Raw genomic sequence first — 15,119 nt, 5'->3', positions numbered from 1 at the left:
CAGCACCGTGCATCGTCAGGCCCCAGATCGCAGCACCGTGCATCGTCAGGCCTGAGATCGCAGCACCGTGCATCGTTAGGCCTGAGATCGCAGCACCGTGCATCGTCAGGCCCCAGATCGCAGCACCGTGCATCGTCAGGCCCCAGATCGCAGCACCGTGCATCGTCAGGCCTGAGATCGCAGCACCTGCATCGTTAGGCCTGAGATCGCAGCACCGTGCATCGTCAGGCCTGAGATCGCAGCACCGTGCATCGTCAGGCCCCAGATCGCAGCACCGTGCATCGTCAGGCCTGAGATCGCAGCACCGTGCATCGTCAGGCCCCAGGTCGCAGTACCGTGCATCGTCAGGCCTGAGATCGCAGCACCGTGCATCGTCAGGCCCCAGATCGCAGCACCGTGCATCGTCAGGCCCCAGATCGCAGCACCTGCATCGTTAGGCCTGAGATCGCAGCACCGTGCATCGTCAGGCCCCAGATCGCAGTAACGTGCATCGTCAGGCCCCAGATCGCAGTAATGTGCATCGTCAGGCCCGAGATCGCAGCACCGTGCATCGTCAGGCCCCAGATCGCAGCACCGTGCATCGTCAGGCCCCAGATCGCAGCACCGTGCATCGTCAGGCCCCAGATCGCAGCACCGTGCATCGTCAGGCCCCAGATCGCAGCACCGTGCATCGTCAGGCCCCAGATCGCAGCACCGTGCATCGTCAGGCCCCAGATCGCAGCACCGTGCATCGTCAGGCCCCAGATCGCAGCACCGTGCATCGTCAGGCCCCAGATCGCAGCACCGTGCATCGTCAGGCCCCAGATCGCAGCACCGTGCATCGTCAGGCCTGAGATCGCAGCACCGTGCATCGTCAGGCCCCAGATCGCAGCACCGTGCATCGTCAGGCCTGAGATCGCAGCACCGTGCATCGTCAGGCCCCAGATCGCAGTAACGTGCGTCGTCAGGCCTGAGATCGCAGCACCGTGCATCGTCAGGCCCCAGATCGCAGCACCGTGCATCGTCAGGCCCCAGATCGCAGTAACGTGCATCGTCAGGCCCGAGAGCGCAGCACCGTGCATCGTCAGGCCTGAGATCGCAGCACCGTGCATCGTCAGGCCCCAGATCGCAGCACCGTGCATCGTCAGGCCCCAGATCGCAGCACCGTGCATCGTCAGGCCCCAGATCGCAGCACCGTGCATCGTCAGGCCCCAGATCGCAGCACCGTGCATCGTCAGGCCTGAGATCGCTGCACCGTGCATCGTCAGGCTCCAGATCGCAGCACCGTGCATCGTCAGGCCCCAGATCGCAGCACCGTGCATCGTCAGGCCCCAGATCGCAGCACCGTGCATCGTCAGGCCCCAGATCGCAGCACCGTGCATCGTCAGGCCTGAGATCGCAGCACCGTGCATCGTCAAGCCCCAGATCGCAGCACCGTGCATCGTCAGGCCCCAGATCGCAGCACCGTGCATCGTCAGGCCTGAGATCGCAGTAACGTGCATCGTCAGGCCCCAGATCGCAGCACCATGCATCGTCAGGCCCCAGATCGCAGCACCGTGCATCGTCAGGCTCCAGATCGCAGCACCGTGCATCGTCAGGCCCCAGATCGCAGCACCGTGCATCGTCAGGCCCCAGATCGCAGCACCGTGCATCGTCAGGCCCCAGATCGCAGCACCGTGCATCGTCAGGCTCCAGATCGCAGCACCGTGCATCGTCAGACCTGAGATCGCAGCACCGTGCATCGTCAGGCCCCAGATCGCAGCACCGTGCATCGTCAGGCCCCAGATCGCAGCACCGTGCATCGTCAGGCCCCAGATCGCAGCACCGTGCATCGTCAGGCCCCAGATCGCAGCACCGTGCATCGTCAGGCCTGAGATCGCAGCACCGTGCATCGTCAGGCCCGAGATCGCAGCACCGTGCATCGTCAGGCCCCAGATCGCAGCACCGTGCATCGTCAGGCCCCAGATCGCAGCACCATGCATCGTCAGGCCTGAGATCGCAGCACCGTGCATCGTCAGGCCCCAGATCGCAGCACCGTGCATCGTCAGGCCTGAGATCGCAGCACCGTGCATCGTCAGGCCCCAGATCGCAGCACCGTGCATCGTCAGGCCCCAGATCGCAGCACCGTGCATCGTCAGGCCTGAGATCGCAGCACCGTGCATCGTCAGGCCCCAGATCGCAGCACCGTGCATCGTCAGGCCCCAGATCGCAGCACCGTGCATCGTCAGGCCCCAGATCGCAGCACCGTGCATCGTCAGGCCCCAGATCGCAGCACCGTGCATCGTCAGGCCCCAGATCGCAGCACCGTGCATCGTCAGGCCCCAGATCGCAGCACCGTGCATCGTCAGGCCCCAGGTCGCAGCACCGTGCATCGTCAGGCCCCAGATCGCAGCACCGTGCATCGTCAGGCCCCAGGTCGCAGCACCGTGCATCGTCAGGCCTGAGATCGCAGCACCGTGCATCGTCAGGCCTGAGATCGCAGCACCGTGCATCGTCAGGCCTGAGATCGCAGCACCGTGCATCGTCAGGCCCCAGATCGCAGCACCGTGCATCGTCAGGCCCCAGATCGCAGCACCGTGCATCGTCAGGCCCCAGATCGCTGCACCGTGCATCGTCAGGCCCCAGATCGCAGTAACGTGCATCGTCAGGCCTGAGATCGCAGCACCGTGCATCGTCAGGCCCCAGATCGCAGCACCGTGCATCGTCAGGCCCCAGATCGCAGCACCGTGCATCGTCAGGCCCCAGATCGCAGCACCGTGCATCGTCAGGCCCCAGATCGCAGCACCGTGCATCGTCAGGCCTGAGATCGCAGCACCGTGCATTGTCAGGCCTGAGATCGCAGCACCGTGCATCGTCAGGCCCCAGATTGCAACCTACAAGTGTAATAATTGTGATGACCGCACGGAAGTGTGGGGGTGATATTGCACAGTGGGCTAAACAGCTGGCTTGTAATACAGAACAATGCCAGCAGCGCGGGTTCAATTCCCGTACCAGCCTCCCCGAGCAGGTGCCGGAATGTGGCGACTAGGGGCTTTTCACAATAACTTCATTTGAAGCCTACTTGTGACAATAAGCGATTATTATTATTAAGTGGCCATTTGGCCCATCCAGCCTCTTACTAGCTTTTTGAAACAACTAATTCCAACTTGCCACCCTCTCCCTGTTTTTTTTCTTGCATAACCTTGTGAATATTCCCCCTTTTCAAATATTTCCCAATTCCCTTTTGAAAGTTACCATTCGATCTGTTCTCTCGGGCAACGTGTCCCAAATCACAACTCGCTGCATACAAATATTCATCCTTACCTCTTTCTTTTTTTGCCAATTACGTGCAATCTGTGCCCCCTGTTTCCAACACCCCCTTTTCCAATGAAAGCAATATCTCCTTATTTAGTTGATCAAAACCATTCAGAGTTTTGAACACCTTCGTCAAATCTGCCCGTAACTTTCTCAAAAGAAAATAATCCCAACTTCTCACTCCCTCCTCAATGCTGCTGATCATTGTTCCCATTCCAGTAAACCTCCGCAAACTTTTCATTGATGCAGTGACTCGGAACATTTCCCATGTTGAAGGAGTGAATAAATGCGAGTGTGCTGTAGCCGGGGAAAGGGGGGGGGGGGGACCCGTCAGCCTGCTGAGGAATCAGTGGGGTCCCAGGCTGTTCAGTTCCTGATGATCCCACTCGGAGGTGAGGCTTTTGGCGAAGGGAGCGTTCTGACTGTGAAAGTTCTTTGTTCCAGGGTCGAACACCTGGGCTTCAACGTGGTGCTGCAGCTGGTGGTCGGAGTTCCTCTGGAGATGGTGCACGGCGCTCTCCGCATTAGCTTTGTCTACCTGGCTGGAGTACTCGCAGGTAACAGTCTCGGGAAGGACCACGTGCTGGGACCACCCAGAAGTCCATGTTCCGAATTTAGCTCTTCCCAATGCTCTCTAACCCTGTCTAATGTTCTGTAACTGTACCCAGTGGAGTTCCCGATTTTAAAGTGACTGCCTTTGGGGATCTGTCGAGTTTGATTCTAATTTGTGCATAGCAAAATCCCACAAATAGCAGTGGATAAATCGCCTGATATTCTGTTCAGAGATGTGGGTTGAGGGGTAAATATTGGCCAGGACACCGGAGGAAGACCCCTCCCCTCATTTTCTTCGAAACACCCGTATGAGTGGGCATACAGGGCCTCAGTTTACCACCTCATCAAAAATATGGCTTCACACGGGTGGCACGGTGACGCAGTGGTTAGCACTGCTGCCTCAAGGTGCCGAGGACCCGGGTTCAATCCCAGCCCTGATCGTGTGGCGTTTGCACATTCTCCCCGTGTCTGCATGGGTCTCACCCCCACAAGCCAACCATCTGCTGGGTAGGTGGATTGGCCACGCTAAATTGGCCCCAAAAAGAATTGGAAAAATTCTAAATGGCACCACCAACAACACATCATTTCCCCCAGCCCTGCGATTGTCTGCCTAGATTATGCACACAAGTATCTGGAGTGGGACCATGACTTTGTGGTTGAGTGCTACCCAATAAGCCACCGCTGACTCTCTGTACTAAACAGCAGAGGCCCTAACGATGGTGAGTGGTACGGTGGCGCGGTGGTTAGCATTGCTGCCTCACAGCACCAGGAACCTGAATTCAATTCCAGCCTTGGCTGACTGTCTCTGCGGAGTCTGCATGTCCTCCCCGTGTCTGTGTGGGTTTCCTCCGGGTGCTCCGGTTTCCCCCCCCCCATCACCCAAAGATGTGCAGGTTAGGTGGATTGGCCATGATAAAAATGTCCCCTTAGCTTCTAAAGATGTGTATGGAGGTTTTGACAAAGAGTCATCCAGACTCGAAACGTTAGCTCCCTTTTCTCTCCACAGACGCTGTCAGACCTGCTGAGATTGTCCGGCATTTTCTATTCCTGTTTTATCTGGAACTTGTGCCGACAGTGACTCAGTTGTGATTGCAAACAGCTGGTTGCGAAATGTGAGTTGAGAGAAAAGGAGGCGAGAAAAACAATCTGAATTGGCGGACAGTTTGTGGTTTATTTTGTCACGGTTCTTGCTGCTCTGTCGCTGTGTTAATTCCGTGACTGTCTTGGCCCAAAGACTGTTGGAAAAGAAAACAGGAAGTCAGGAGCCGGGCTCATGCTGTTCGACTTCCCCCTGCCATTTGTTGATGTGCTTCTCTTATTTTCCAGCTGTTATTGTAACATTAAGAAGCCACCTTGACTTAGGAAGGTGCCAAAGTTCAATCGCCGGTGTGTGCCAAGTTAACTGATTTCAGTTAGTGACACTCAGTGGTAATTTGCAGGGAGGTTGTTTTGAGCATAAACTTTGAGCAGGGTTTAAAAGTTAGTTCCGCAGTCAATGGCTCTGACTATCCGTGGCCCTGGATGCGGCACAGTCACGGGGGAACATCAGGCAATGTGGATTTGTTGTGTAGCCGTGAGTCTCCATTTTAACAGAAAAACATGTGGAATGTGATTTCCAAAATCAAATAAGACTAAATAAAATCAATGAGATAAAATAAAAAGACATACAACTTATTTACAGCACCGAGTCAGCCATTCAGCCCATGTCTGCGTTTATATTGTCTGTGAGCCTCGCTCCACATCTCTTCATTTAACCTTATTAACATAACTTCTAGATCTTTCTCCTCATGTTGCACTTGTAGAGAGCTTGTGATCTCAGGACAGCTCAAATAACCTAAGGAAATATTTTGAAATGTAACATAAAAAACATATCTGTTAACCTGGACACTGCAAGCAATGGCAAATGACCTGATAATCTATTAGAGTAATGTTGGTTAAGGGATAAGTATTGGCCAGGACACGAGATGGAACACCACCTCACTTCCTCAAAGGCATCATGGGGCTTTTTAAGTGCACCCAAGACGGCAGATGGGACAATGGTTTAATGTTGTTAAGGACAATGCCACAGACGATGCAGCATTCCATTACTGCTGCAATGGAGCAGCAGCCTAGAATTTACACCTGGTGTTGGATTTGAACCCACAGCCTTTGGCTCAGTGAGGAGAGAGAGCCACTCAATGAGCTCTAGCTAAATGTCAGTAGATCAGACAGCAGCTATGTGTGAGAGAAAAACAAAGAGTTATGTTTCAGTTTGATGATGTTATAGATTAGCATAGATCCAAATCTTCCAGTTTGCAGACAATAAGAAACCAGATGTATTCCACCCAAGATACATTACGGGATCCTCCGGGGATCCTCAGACGTCCCAATGCAATGACTCCATGTGCATTGTCTGGGAAGTCTGAATTTTCGGTGGGCGATGCCCTCCACTCCCCAGGACCCTCTCAGAATGTTTCCATCTCCAAGTTAGAATTGGAGACTTCAGACAGTTCTGTGGGACTTCCCCGGATCGTTACTTAGCAAAGGTTAGACAGAATAAAACCTAATCTAACACCAGTGAACTAGATGGATGACCCTAAATCACTCACATTAACTCTCCCTGACGCCCCTTAACTCCCCGGCTCACACCCCACAACTCCCCGGCTCACACCCCACTCAACCTGTCCCAACCTCATCACTCAGCTTGGGGCCGTGGCTTTTGCACAGAGATCCTCTCTGCTGTTCCCTCCGAGGTTTCCTGCACTGACTGAATTCTGCAGGATCCTCCACTGGAAGATTGTCCTGAAAAATCAGAAGGTGTGTATTTGTTTTGCCTGATCAAGGCCAGAAACAAGGGTTCCTACCCTGAACTGAATATTCGAGACATAGCTTTTAATAGATTGGGAAAAACAGTTCCTCCTGGCAGTACAGTAACCAGAGGACATAAAGATAAGTGACAAACGAACCAGAGGGGAGATGAGACCATTCTTTTAACGCAGCAGGAAGTTGTTGTGAACTCGAATGCGCTACCTGAAAGGTGCTGTGGAAACAGATTAAATGTAACTTTTTAAAAAAATTTAGATTAGCCAATTATTTTTTCCAATTAAGGGGCAATTTAGCGTGGCCAATCCACCTACTCTGCACATTTTTGGGTTGTGGGGGCGAAACCCACGCAGACACGGGGAGAACGTGCAAACACCACACGGACAGTGACCCAGAGCCGGGATCGAACCTGGGACCTCAGCGCCGTGAGGCGGTTGTGCTAACCACTAGGCCACCGTGCTGCCCTAAATGTAACTTTCAATAGGAAATTGGATAAATATTTGAAAAGGAAAAACTTGAAAGGCTTGGAGAATACAACAACAACAGCTAACACTTACATAGCACCTTCAATATAGTAAAACATCCCAAGGCATTTCATAGGGACATTATCAAACAAAATTTATTCAAAGCCACCTAAGGAGATATTAGGTTAGGTAACCAGAATCTTGAGTTGGTTTTAAAGAGTGTAGTAAGTAGAGAGGTGGAGTACATTAGGGTAGAAATTCCAGAGCTTCAGGCAGCATGGTCACCAATGGCGGAGTGATTAAAATGAGGGAGGCCCCAATGGCCAGAATTTGAGTAGTGCAGAGGTCTCAGAGGAGCACATTTCACACAGTGGATTATGGTCTGGCATATGCTGCTCGTAAAGGTGGTAGAAACAAATTCAACAGTGATATTCCAGAGGAAATTGGTTAATACCAATTATGAAATGAAATGAAAATGCAAATGGCTTATTGTCATGGCTTCAATGAAGTTACTGTGAAAAGCCCCTAGTCGCCACATTCCGGCGCCTGTCCGGGGAGGCTGGTACGGTAAATTAACTGAAATTAACTGAAACGTAAACATTTACAGGACTTTGGGGAGAGAACAGGGACGTGGGACAAATTGGTTAACTCTTTCAAAGAGCTGGCACAGGCTCGAGCACCCAGACATTCCAAAGTGCTTTGAGCCAATGAGATACTTTTGAAATGTAGCCACTATTGTAGGAATAGCAGTTAAAGCAAAGTTAGGCGAACAGATTAGGGGGAGATAGTGGTGCAGTTATAACATCACTGGTCTTGTAATCCAGAGGCCCAGGTTAATTCTCTGGGGACATGGATGCCAACAAACAAACGCTGGCCAGGAAAACACTGCCTGCATCCCATGAAAGAATAAAGGGAAAAAAGACGAGGAACAGAAGGATATGCTGATGGGGTGAAATGAAGTCAAATAGGCTGAAGCTCGTAGGGAGTGGGGAGTCGAAGGATCTACTTGTAAGCCATAAATGCTAAATAAATTGTGCACTCATGAGGGGCAACTGGTAAAATCAGCACAATCACAGGGTGTTTGTGTATTGATCCGCTCGCTTACTGATGGATTACTGACTGTGTGGAAATGAGCAGGTGACAGGGTTCAAGTGTCTCAATGGTTCTTTTTTTTAAATCAATTTTTCAATATCAACCTCAGTAATAACATGAAGACCCCGAGTGTCTGCCAGAAGGCACAAATCAATCGGTTTTCAATCAGCTCTATGGTAATAGAAGTGAATTATATCCTGTTCCTGTGATGTATGTATTTCAGTGGCTAAATCAGGATATTAATGCGCGTGTGTGTGAGAGCGTGCATTTGCTGGCATGAATGTGAGTGTGTGTGTGAGTGAATGTGGAATCTTGCTGTGTGCAAATTGGCTGCAGTATTTCATTTATTACTATGTCCACACTTCCAAACTGCTGGATTAGCTGTCAAGCACGGTACCAGCACAGTAGCATTGTGGATAGCACAATCGCTTCACAGCTCCAGGGTCCCAGGTTCGATTCCGGCTTGGGTCACTGTCTGTGCGGAGTCTGCACATCCTCCCCGTGTGTGCGTGGGTTTCCTCCGGGTGCTCCGGTTTCCTCCCACAGTCCAAAGATGTGAAAGTTAGGTGGATTGGCCATGATAAATTGCCCTTAGTGTCCAAAATTGCCCTTAGGGTTGGGTGGGGTTACTGGGTTATGGGGATAGGGTGGAGGTGTTGACCTTGGGTAGGGTGCTCCTTTAAAGAGCCGGTGCAGACTCGATGGGCCGAATGGCCTCCTTCTGCACTGTGGATTCTATGATTCTATGAAAGTGATTTGGGAGAGGGTCGGTGCAGACTCGATGGACCGAATGGCCTCCTTCTGCCCTGTATGGATTGTAAAGTTGTCAATGATGCAATAGAATACAACGTGTCCCTTTCCTTGAGCACTCAGTAGGGTCAGGCCTACAGATCAGCAAGGCCCTGTGCTGGGGGTGTTGATGCTGACCCAGGCAGGACTGTGGTTGAAGTGCTTCAATCGATGTTTCCTCAGCTTAGGGAGAAGAAATTGATCACCCTGTGAAGCTCATACTTCAGCAAAGGTCAGTACCCGCAGGTGGAACTGGAAAGAAATAAAACATTGGAAAAGAGCCACAGGCTGGTCCTTATGCTTGAAAGGCCCACATTTCACACAAACATCACAGGCCCATGGCCGTTGTGAGAGAAATATTCCATGACGGGGCCGGAAGACTGATCCTCGGAGCCCTACCTGGAATTGTCCTCCCCACCCCCTTCCTTCTCTCGCCTCCGTTTCTATCTCTTTAACCAAGCTTTTTGGCAGCTGACCCAACGTCTTGTGTGGTTCAGTGTCAGATTTGGACCTGGAAACATCCGTGGGGTGTTTGTCTGCATTAGAACTGTTGTATAAATGTAAAAATTGTTATCTGCTGAAACCTCACCTCTTTCTCTTTCTCTCCCTCAGGTTCATTGGCTGCATCAGTGGCTGATATGACCGCACCAGTGGCTGGCTCTTCAGGAGGAGTTTATGCTCTCGTCTCTGCGCATCTAGCTAACGTAGTCATGGTGAGAATAATAACGTGTGTTTTTTCTTTTTTAAAATAAATTTAGAGTTACCAATTATCTCTTTTTTTTCCAATTGAGGGGCAATTTAGCGTGGCCAATCCACCTACCCTGCACATCTTTGGGTTGTGGGGGCGAAACCCACGCAGACACGGGGAGAATGTGCAAACTCCACACGGACAGTGACCCAGAGCCGGGTTCGAACCTGGGACCTCGGCGCCGTGAGGCAGCAGGGCTAACCCACTGCGCCAACGTGCTGCCCGTACGTGTGTGTTTTCACATCCCAAGGTGCTTTACCGGAGCGTCATAAAACAAAGATTGACAGCTGACGAGGCACAACTCTGAGATTTCTGAAGAACCACAATTTGTCGAGTGAACGATCACAGACACAGATTTATTTTTGCTGCTTCATTTTCTTCAGCGAGAATCCCCCGATAGTAAAATGGCTAAACACGGTTTAGAGAATTTTTTTGCTTCCAAGAATTGGAATAAGGCATTAGAATCTGGAGGTGTGGGTGGTACCACTGCTAACTTCGCTATTTCTTACCCTAGTCTGCTCCGAGGGGAATTGAGTTTTTTGGCGGTTCAGTGCAGCGGAGCAGTTTGTTCAGCCATGTTAGCAAGAGGTTGAAAGTCAACCAGTTTAGTGTGAGGCTGGATTGACAGAGGCAAGACCAGACCGGTCAGTGAAAGATAGCAGATTTCCGACCCGTGAAGGAGCCATTAGGTTTTTTCGACAATCCAACAGCTTCCTGGTCATTTTCACTGATATCAGCATTTTATTCCCAGAAATGTTTGATAAAAGTGAGTTCTAGTGATCAAAGTTCCCACGTGGGACTGGAACTCTTATTGATCCAGGGCATTAACCAAATACAATATCCTCCTGATGTGCAGGGATGCCTCCGTTCTTGCTGCTACATCAGCCGCTGTTACTCACCAATGTAACTGGCCACTTGGCAGAGGTAACAGAATATAATAATAATCTTTATTGTCACAAGTAGGCTTACATTAACACTGCAGTGAAGTTAGTGTGAAAATTCCCGAGTCGCCACACTCCGGCGCCTGTTCGGGTACACAGAGGGAGAATTCAGAATGTCCAAATTATCTAACAAGCACGTCTTTCGGGACTTGTGGGAGGAAACCGGAGCACCCGGAGGAAACCCACGCAGACACGGGGAGACCGTGCAGACTCCGCACAGACAGTGACCCAAGCCATGAATCGAACCTGGGACCCTGGCGCTGTGAAGCAACAGTGCTAACCACTGTGCTACTGTGCCGCCCACGGTACCTGAGTCTAACATATTAGTATGGATAAAAGATTGGTTAACTAACAGGAAATGTTTGCGTGTGTCTCACCCCCACAACCCAAAGATGTGCCCGCGCTAAATTGCCCCTTAATTGGGAAAAAAAAGAGAATTGGGTACTTTAAATTTATTTTTTAAAAAGCTAACAGGAAACAAAGCTTTGGGATAAATGAGTCTTTTTCAGATTGAAAAGCTGTAACTCGCAGAATGCGACTGAGATCAGTGCTGGGTCAACCTTTTATAATCTATAACTTGGAGGAAGGGATTGAACGTATGGTAGCTAAATTTGCATTGGACACCAAGATAGGATGAGATGTAAGTTGTCAAGAGGGGAGTAGAGAGTCTGCAAAAGATTATAAACAGGTTAAGTGAGTGGGCAAAAATCTGGCAGATGGAGTCTTCTCCATGTGAACATTGAATGTGAACGTTGCCACTTTGGCAGAATAGAAGAGTCCAAGAGTCCTGTCCTGTGTGATGATCCTTCCTGCAAGAGGCACTTGTTTGGCCACGTCAGCCTACAGATAGACAACTGTCTTAACAAAGAAAAAAATCCATTCACACATCCCAGCTTAAGGTCAATTTAAAAAATAAATAAATTTAGAGTACCCAATTCTTTTTTTCCAATTAAGGGGCAATTTAGTGTGGCCAATCCACCTACCCGGCACATCTTTGTGTTGTGGGGGTGAGACCCACGCAGAGGGGAGAACGTGCAAACTCCACACGGACAGTGACCCGGGGCCGGGATCGAACCGGGGTCCTCGGTGCCGTGAGGGAGCAGTGCTAACCACTGCGCCCTCGTGCCGCCATGGCTTAAGGACAGTTTTAACTGCAAGTTTCCGACAGGACTTGATGAAATGGAAAACACACGTCTTTCTTCCTGTCTGGAGGAGCTGCTTATCGGTAACTCTTCCCGTCAGCTAACTTCCATGTTTTATAACATTATAAATGGAATATCTTTTTATATAAACACTGGCATCATAATTGAGCTGGAATGTGTTCCATCCTCACCAGTTCATAGATATTGGCTGGACAGAAAATCCAATGTTAGAATTCAGGTGGATCTGTCATACTGGGGATGGGGAATGGCAATGTCTGTATCAATATGGCAAGTGGTTAATATCACCAGAAGGCATGTCGTTATAAAATGGCTTTCTTTTCTAGAGTTGGTCGGGAATGAGATGTCAATTCAAACTGGTCCGGATGGGAATAGCGATGATTTGCAGTAAGTACCAGGGGAAAATGTGCTGATCGTTCCTATGCAGCATGGTAGATGGTGTCTGCTGTTAGGGCAGATTTCAGGGGTGCTGCAGATCCTGCCCCACATTTGCCCCTGAGCTTTTTCCTTATAAATTTAGAGTACCCAATTCATTTTTCCCAATTAAGGGGCAATTTAGCCTGGCCAATCCACCTACCCTGCACATCTTTGGGTTGTGGGGATGAAACCCACGCAGACACGGGGAGAATGTGCAAACTCCACACGGATAGCGACCCAGGGCTGGGATCGAACCTGGGACCTCGGCGCCGTGAGACTGCAGGGTTAACCCACTGCCCCACCGTGCTGCCCTGTGCCCCTGAGCTTTAAGCAGCTACAATGACCAAAATATTAAATCTAAAAGATACAGGTTTGGTGAGTCGAGCTACCGAGCCAATCCTGGTAAAAGTCGCTATAACCGGTTCAGTCTCACCAAGGTTGCTGGGGGAAAGGCTACCGAGGTTCCTGAATAATATCATCATAACCTTGATCAATCCCCCTGCCCCAGCCCCCACTGTTAATGCATGTGTGCGGGTACTGAACAATGGCAGAATGGGACTTCCTGAAACTAAACACACTCATGAATACTGAGGGAATGCTGCAATGTTGGAGATGCCATTTTCCATGCGTGAACTGAGACTCTTGTCTATCCTCACTGGTGGGTGTAAAAGCTCCTGTTTGGAAAGAGGCAGGGGATTATCCCCGGTGGCCTGGCCAATATTTATCCCTCTGTCAACGTCACAAAACAGATTATCTGGTCATTATCACATTGCTGTTTGCGGGATCCTGCTGTGCCCATATTGGCTGCTCTGGTTTCCCAATATGGTGACCACACTTCAGAAAGTATTTCTTTGGCCACGAGGCACTTTGGGACACCCCAGGGCTGTGAAAGATGTGATATGGATCTTTTCTTTTCAGTGAGTCTGGAGTTTGGACGTGCCGTCTGGCTGAGGTTCCACCCACCTTCCCATCCAGCTTGCATCCACCCCAGCTTCGTTGCTCATCTTGGTGGAGTTATGGTGGGAATCACTCTGGGCGTGGTGGTCCTCAGGAATTACGAGCAGAGACTGCATGAGCAGTCCATCTGGTGGATCTTCCTCCTCATCTACCTCCTCTTTGTTTTCTTCGCTGTGCTCTGGAACATCTTCGCCTACAGTCTCTTAGAGATCAGGCTGCTCCCACCAGCCTAACACGCTCTGGGGCTGGCTTTGAGACTGAGGTGCGAGTGAAGACTACAGCCCAATAGCAAAGAGGTGCTCTTAGCTCAATATTAACAGACTAAACCAATCGGACAAAAACACAAGATTGTGAGAAAGGACCAGCTGAGACTAATTGAAGCCTGCAACTGGATTGGTCTGATCATGCTGCTGAGGGTTCATTTTCACGTGGCCAATTCTCTGACGATTTGCTGATTCAATTAATTACTGATAATCCAAGTTTATTTTTTACAAAGCATGGCAAGTTTCCCTTCACCTTGAGGATCCAGCTGCTGTCTGTCGATTGAAGGTGCCTCCGGAATCTCCAGCAGAAAGAACTTCACTTTGAGTCTGCAAGCTGAAGGTCGATGAGGTGACTCGTAACACAATTACATCAGCGATCCAGTATTACCCATCTCCGCTCCGTCCACAAACGTGCAGGAACTCGGCTGTGGAAACCTGGAGTGCCCCAGGAACAAATCATCAATTGCACCCTGGAGGAGGGCAAGTGAAGACATTCTGATTCAAAGAAAGGATGACAAATAAAAGCCAGGGAGTGTATTCCAGACCCACAACGCTGTGGCGCCCGATTGTAAATGTAACGTTGAATGTCAGCTGAGGATGCCTCCTGTAGCTGAATAGCTCAGCAACATTCAGCCTCTGGACTGTCAACCTAGGGGATGGGGATTGGGGAATGAAGAATGTGTGGAAACAGTATTGTACTGGGAGTCTGCGCCTTCTGGAGATGCACACAATATAATTCATTCATTCCTGAACCAGCAGCTCAGCAGGGTTGCAGACAGTGAGAACATTATTACAGTGAGTAGGGTCCATGTTTGCACTTAATTTGTTTCAGAGACTCAGGCATCCACTGAAACTGGCGGGGAAACTTTGACAGGTTTCATTCTCACTTTTGGACCTTTTTAATTAAGATGCGCATGTTCCAAATGTGACCTTGGACTTACGCGTGACCTTGGACTTACTCGAGTACTGAGAATAAAGTTTTATAACTTGTACATAGCATATTCAAACTCTGTAAATAAAGAGTTTATTCATGCAATAGGATGGTGGAAATGTCCCTGTAGGTTGTAGATAATTTGACCTGTTTAGTGAATAGTTTTAATTTATGGAAGAATTCACAGATCAAACTCACCCCCAGGACGCACAACACAAATGGCCAAACTGTTTAAAAGGGATTTGAAAATCTATTGTGTAAATCTCACATTAGCCAAAAGGTTGGAATGTGCCTGAAGGCATGTGGGAAACTCCCTAGGGGTGGATTTTTAAGAGTTTTGGTAGAAATCTGGCTGCCTTGTGTTATTGAGGTGTATGTGTATATATTGTGTATTGTTTGAGGAAGTTAACATTCCAGAAATGCAGTCCCATTAAATGATTTTTATATTGTTTTATTTTAGAGATAGTCTTTGTGATTAAATTGCCACAATGTGCACATTGCAATTTTACTGGGAGATGAGTCATTTTGTTTTGCCTCTAACAATCGCTACACTCCAGAATGTTACTGGTGCAATGTTTGGTGAGAGAAGATGCCCCAAGTCACTTCTTGATACTTTCTGTCCCAAACCAGATGCTTGGGCAGGTCGGTCTGTACGTTCCGATATTCAACACCTGTAGCACACGAGCCCTCCCACTGCACAATACACTAAATGCATGGACTTGACTTGGAC

General features: G+C 49.8%; 1 protein-coding gene across 2 annotated transcripts in view; it reads left to right on the top strand.

The window, feature by feature from the left end:
* rhbdl3 (rhomboid, veinlet-like 3 (Drosophila)) overlaps positions 1 to 14,897 on the top strand; it is a 91,413-nt gene extending 76,516 nt beyond the window's left edge. For both annotated transcript variants that reach the window (XM_038776934.1, XM_038776935.1), the window contains 4 exons: positions 3,718 to 3,830; positions 9,585 to 9,685; positions 12,148 to 12,208; positions 13,157 to 14,897. In XM_038776934.1, coding sequence (XP_038632862.1) covers positions 3,718 to 3,830; positions 9,585 to 9,685; positions 12,148 to 12,208; positions 13,157 to 13,428 — 547 coding nt within the window. In that variant the 3' untranslated portion in view covers positions 13,429 to 14,897. The remainder of the gene's footprint in view (positions 1 to 3,717; positions 3,831 to 9,584; positions 9,686 to 12,147; positions 12,209 to 13,156) is intronic.
* The last annotated feature ends 222 nt before the right edge of the window (positions 14,898 to 15,119 follow it).

This window comes from Scyliorhinus canicula, chromosome 18 (assembly GCF_902713615.1).
Source record: "Scyliorhinus canicula chromosome 18, sScyCan1.1, whole genome shotgun sequence".
Lineage (NCBI taxonomy): Eukaryota > Metazoa > Chordata > Chondrichthyes > Carcharhiniformes > Scyliorhinidae > Scyliorhinus > Scyliorhinus canicula.
This window is presented reverse-complemented; position numbering and strand designations above follow the sequence as displayed.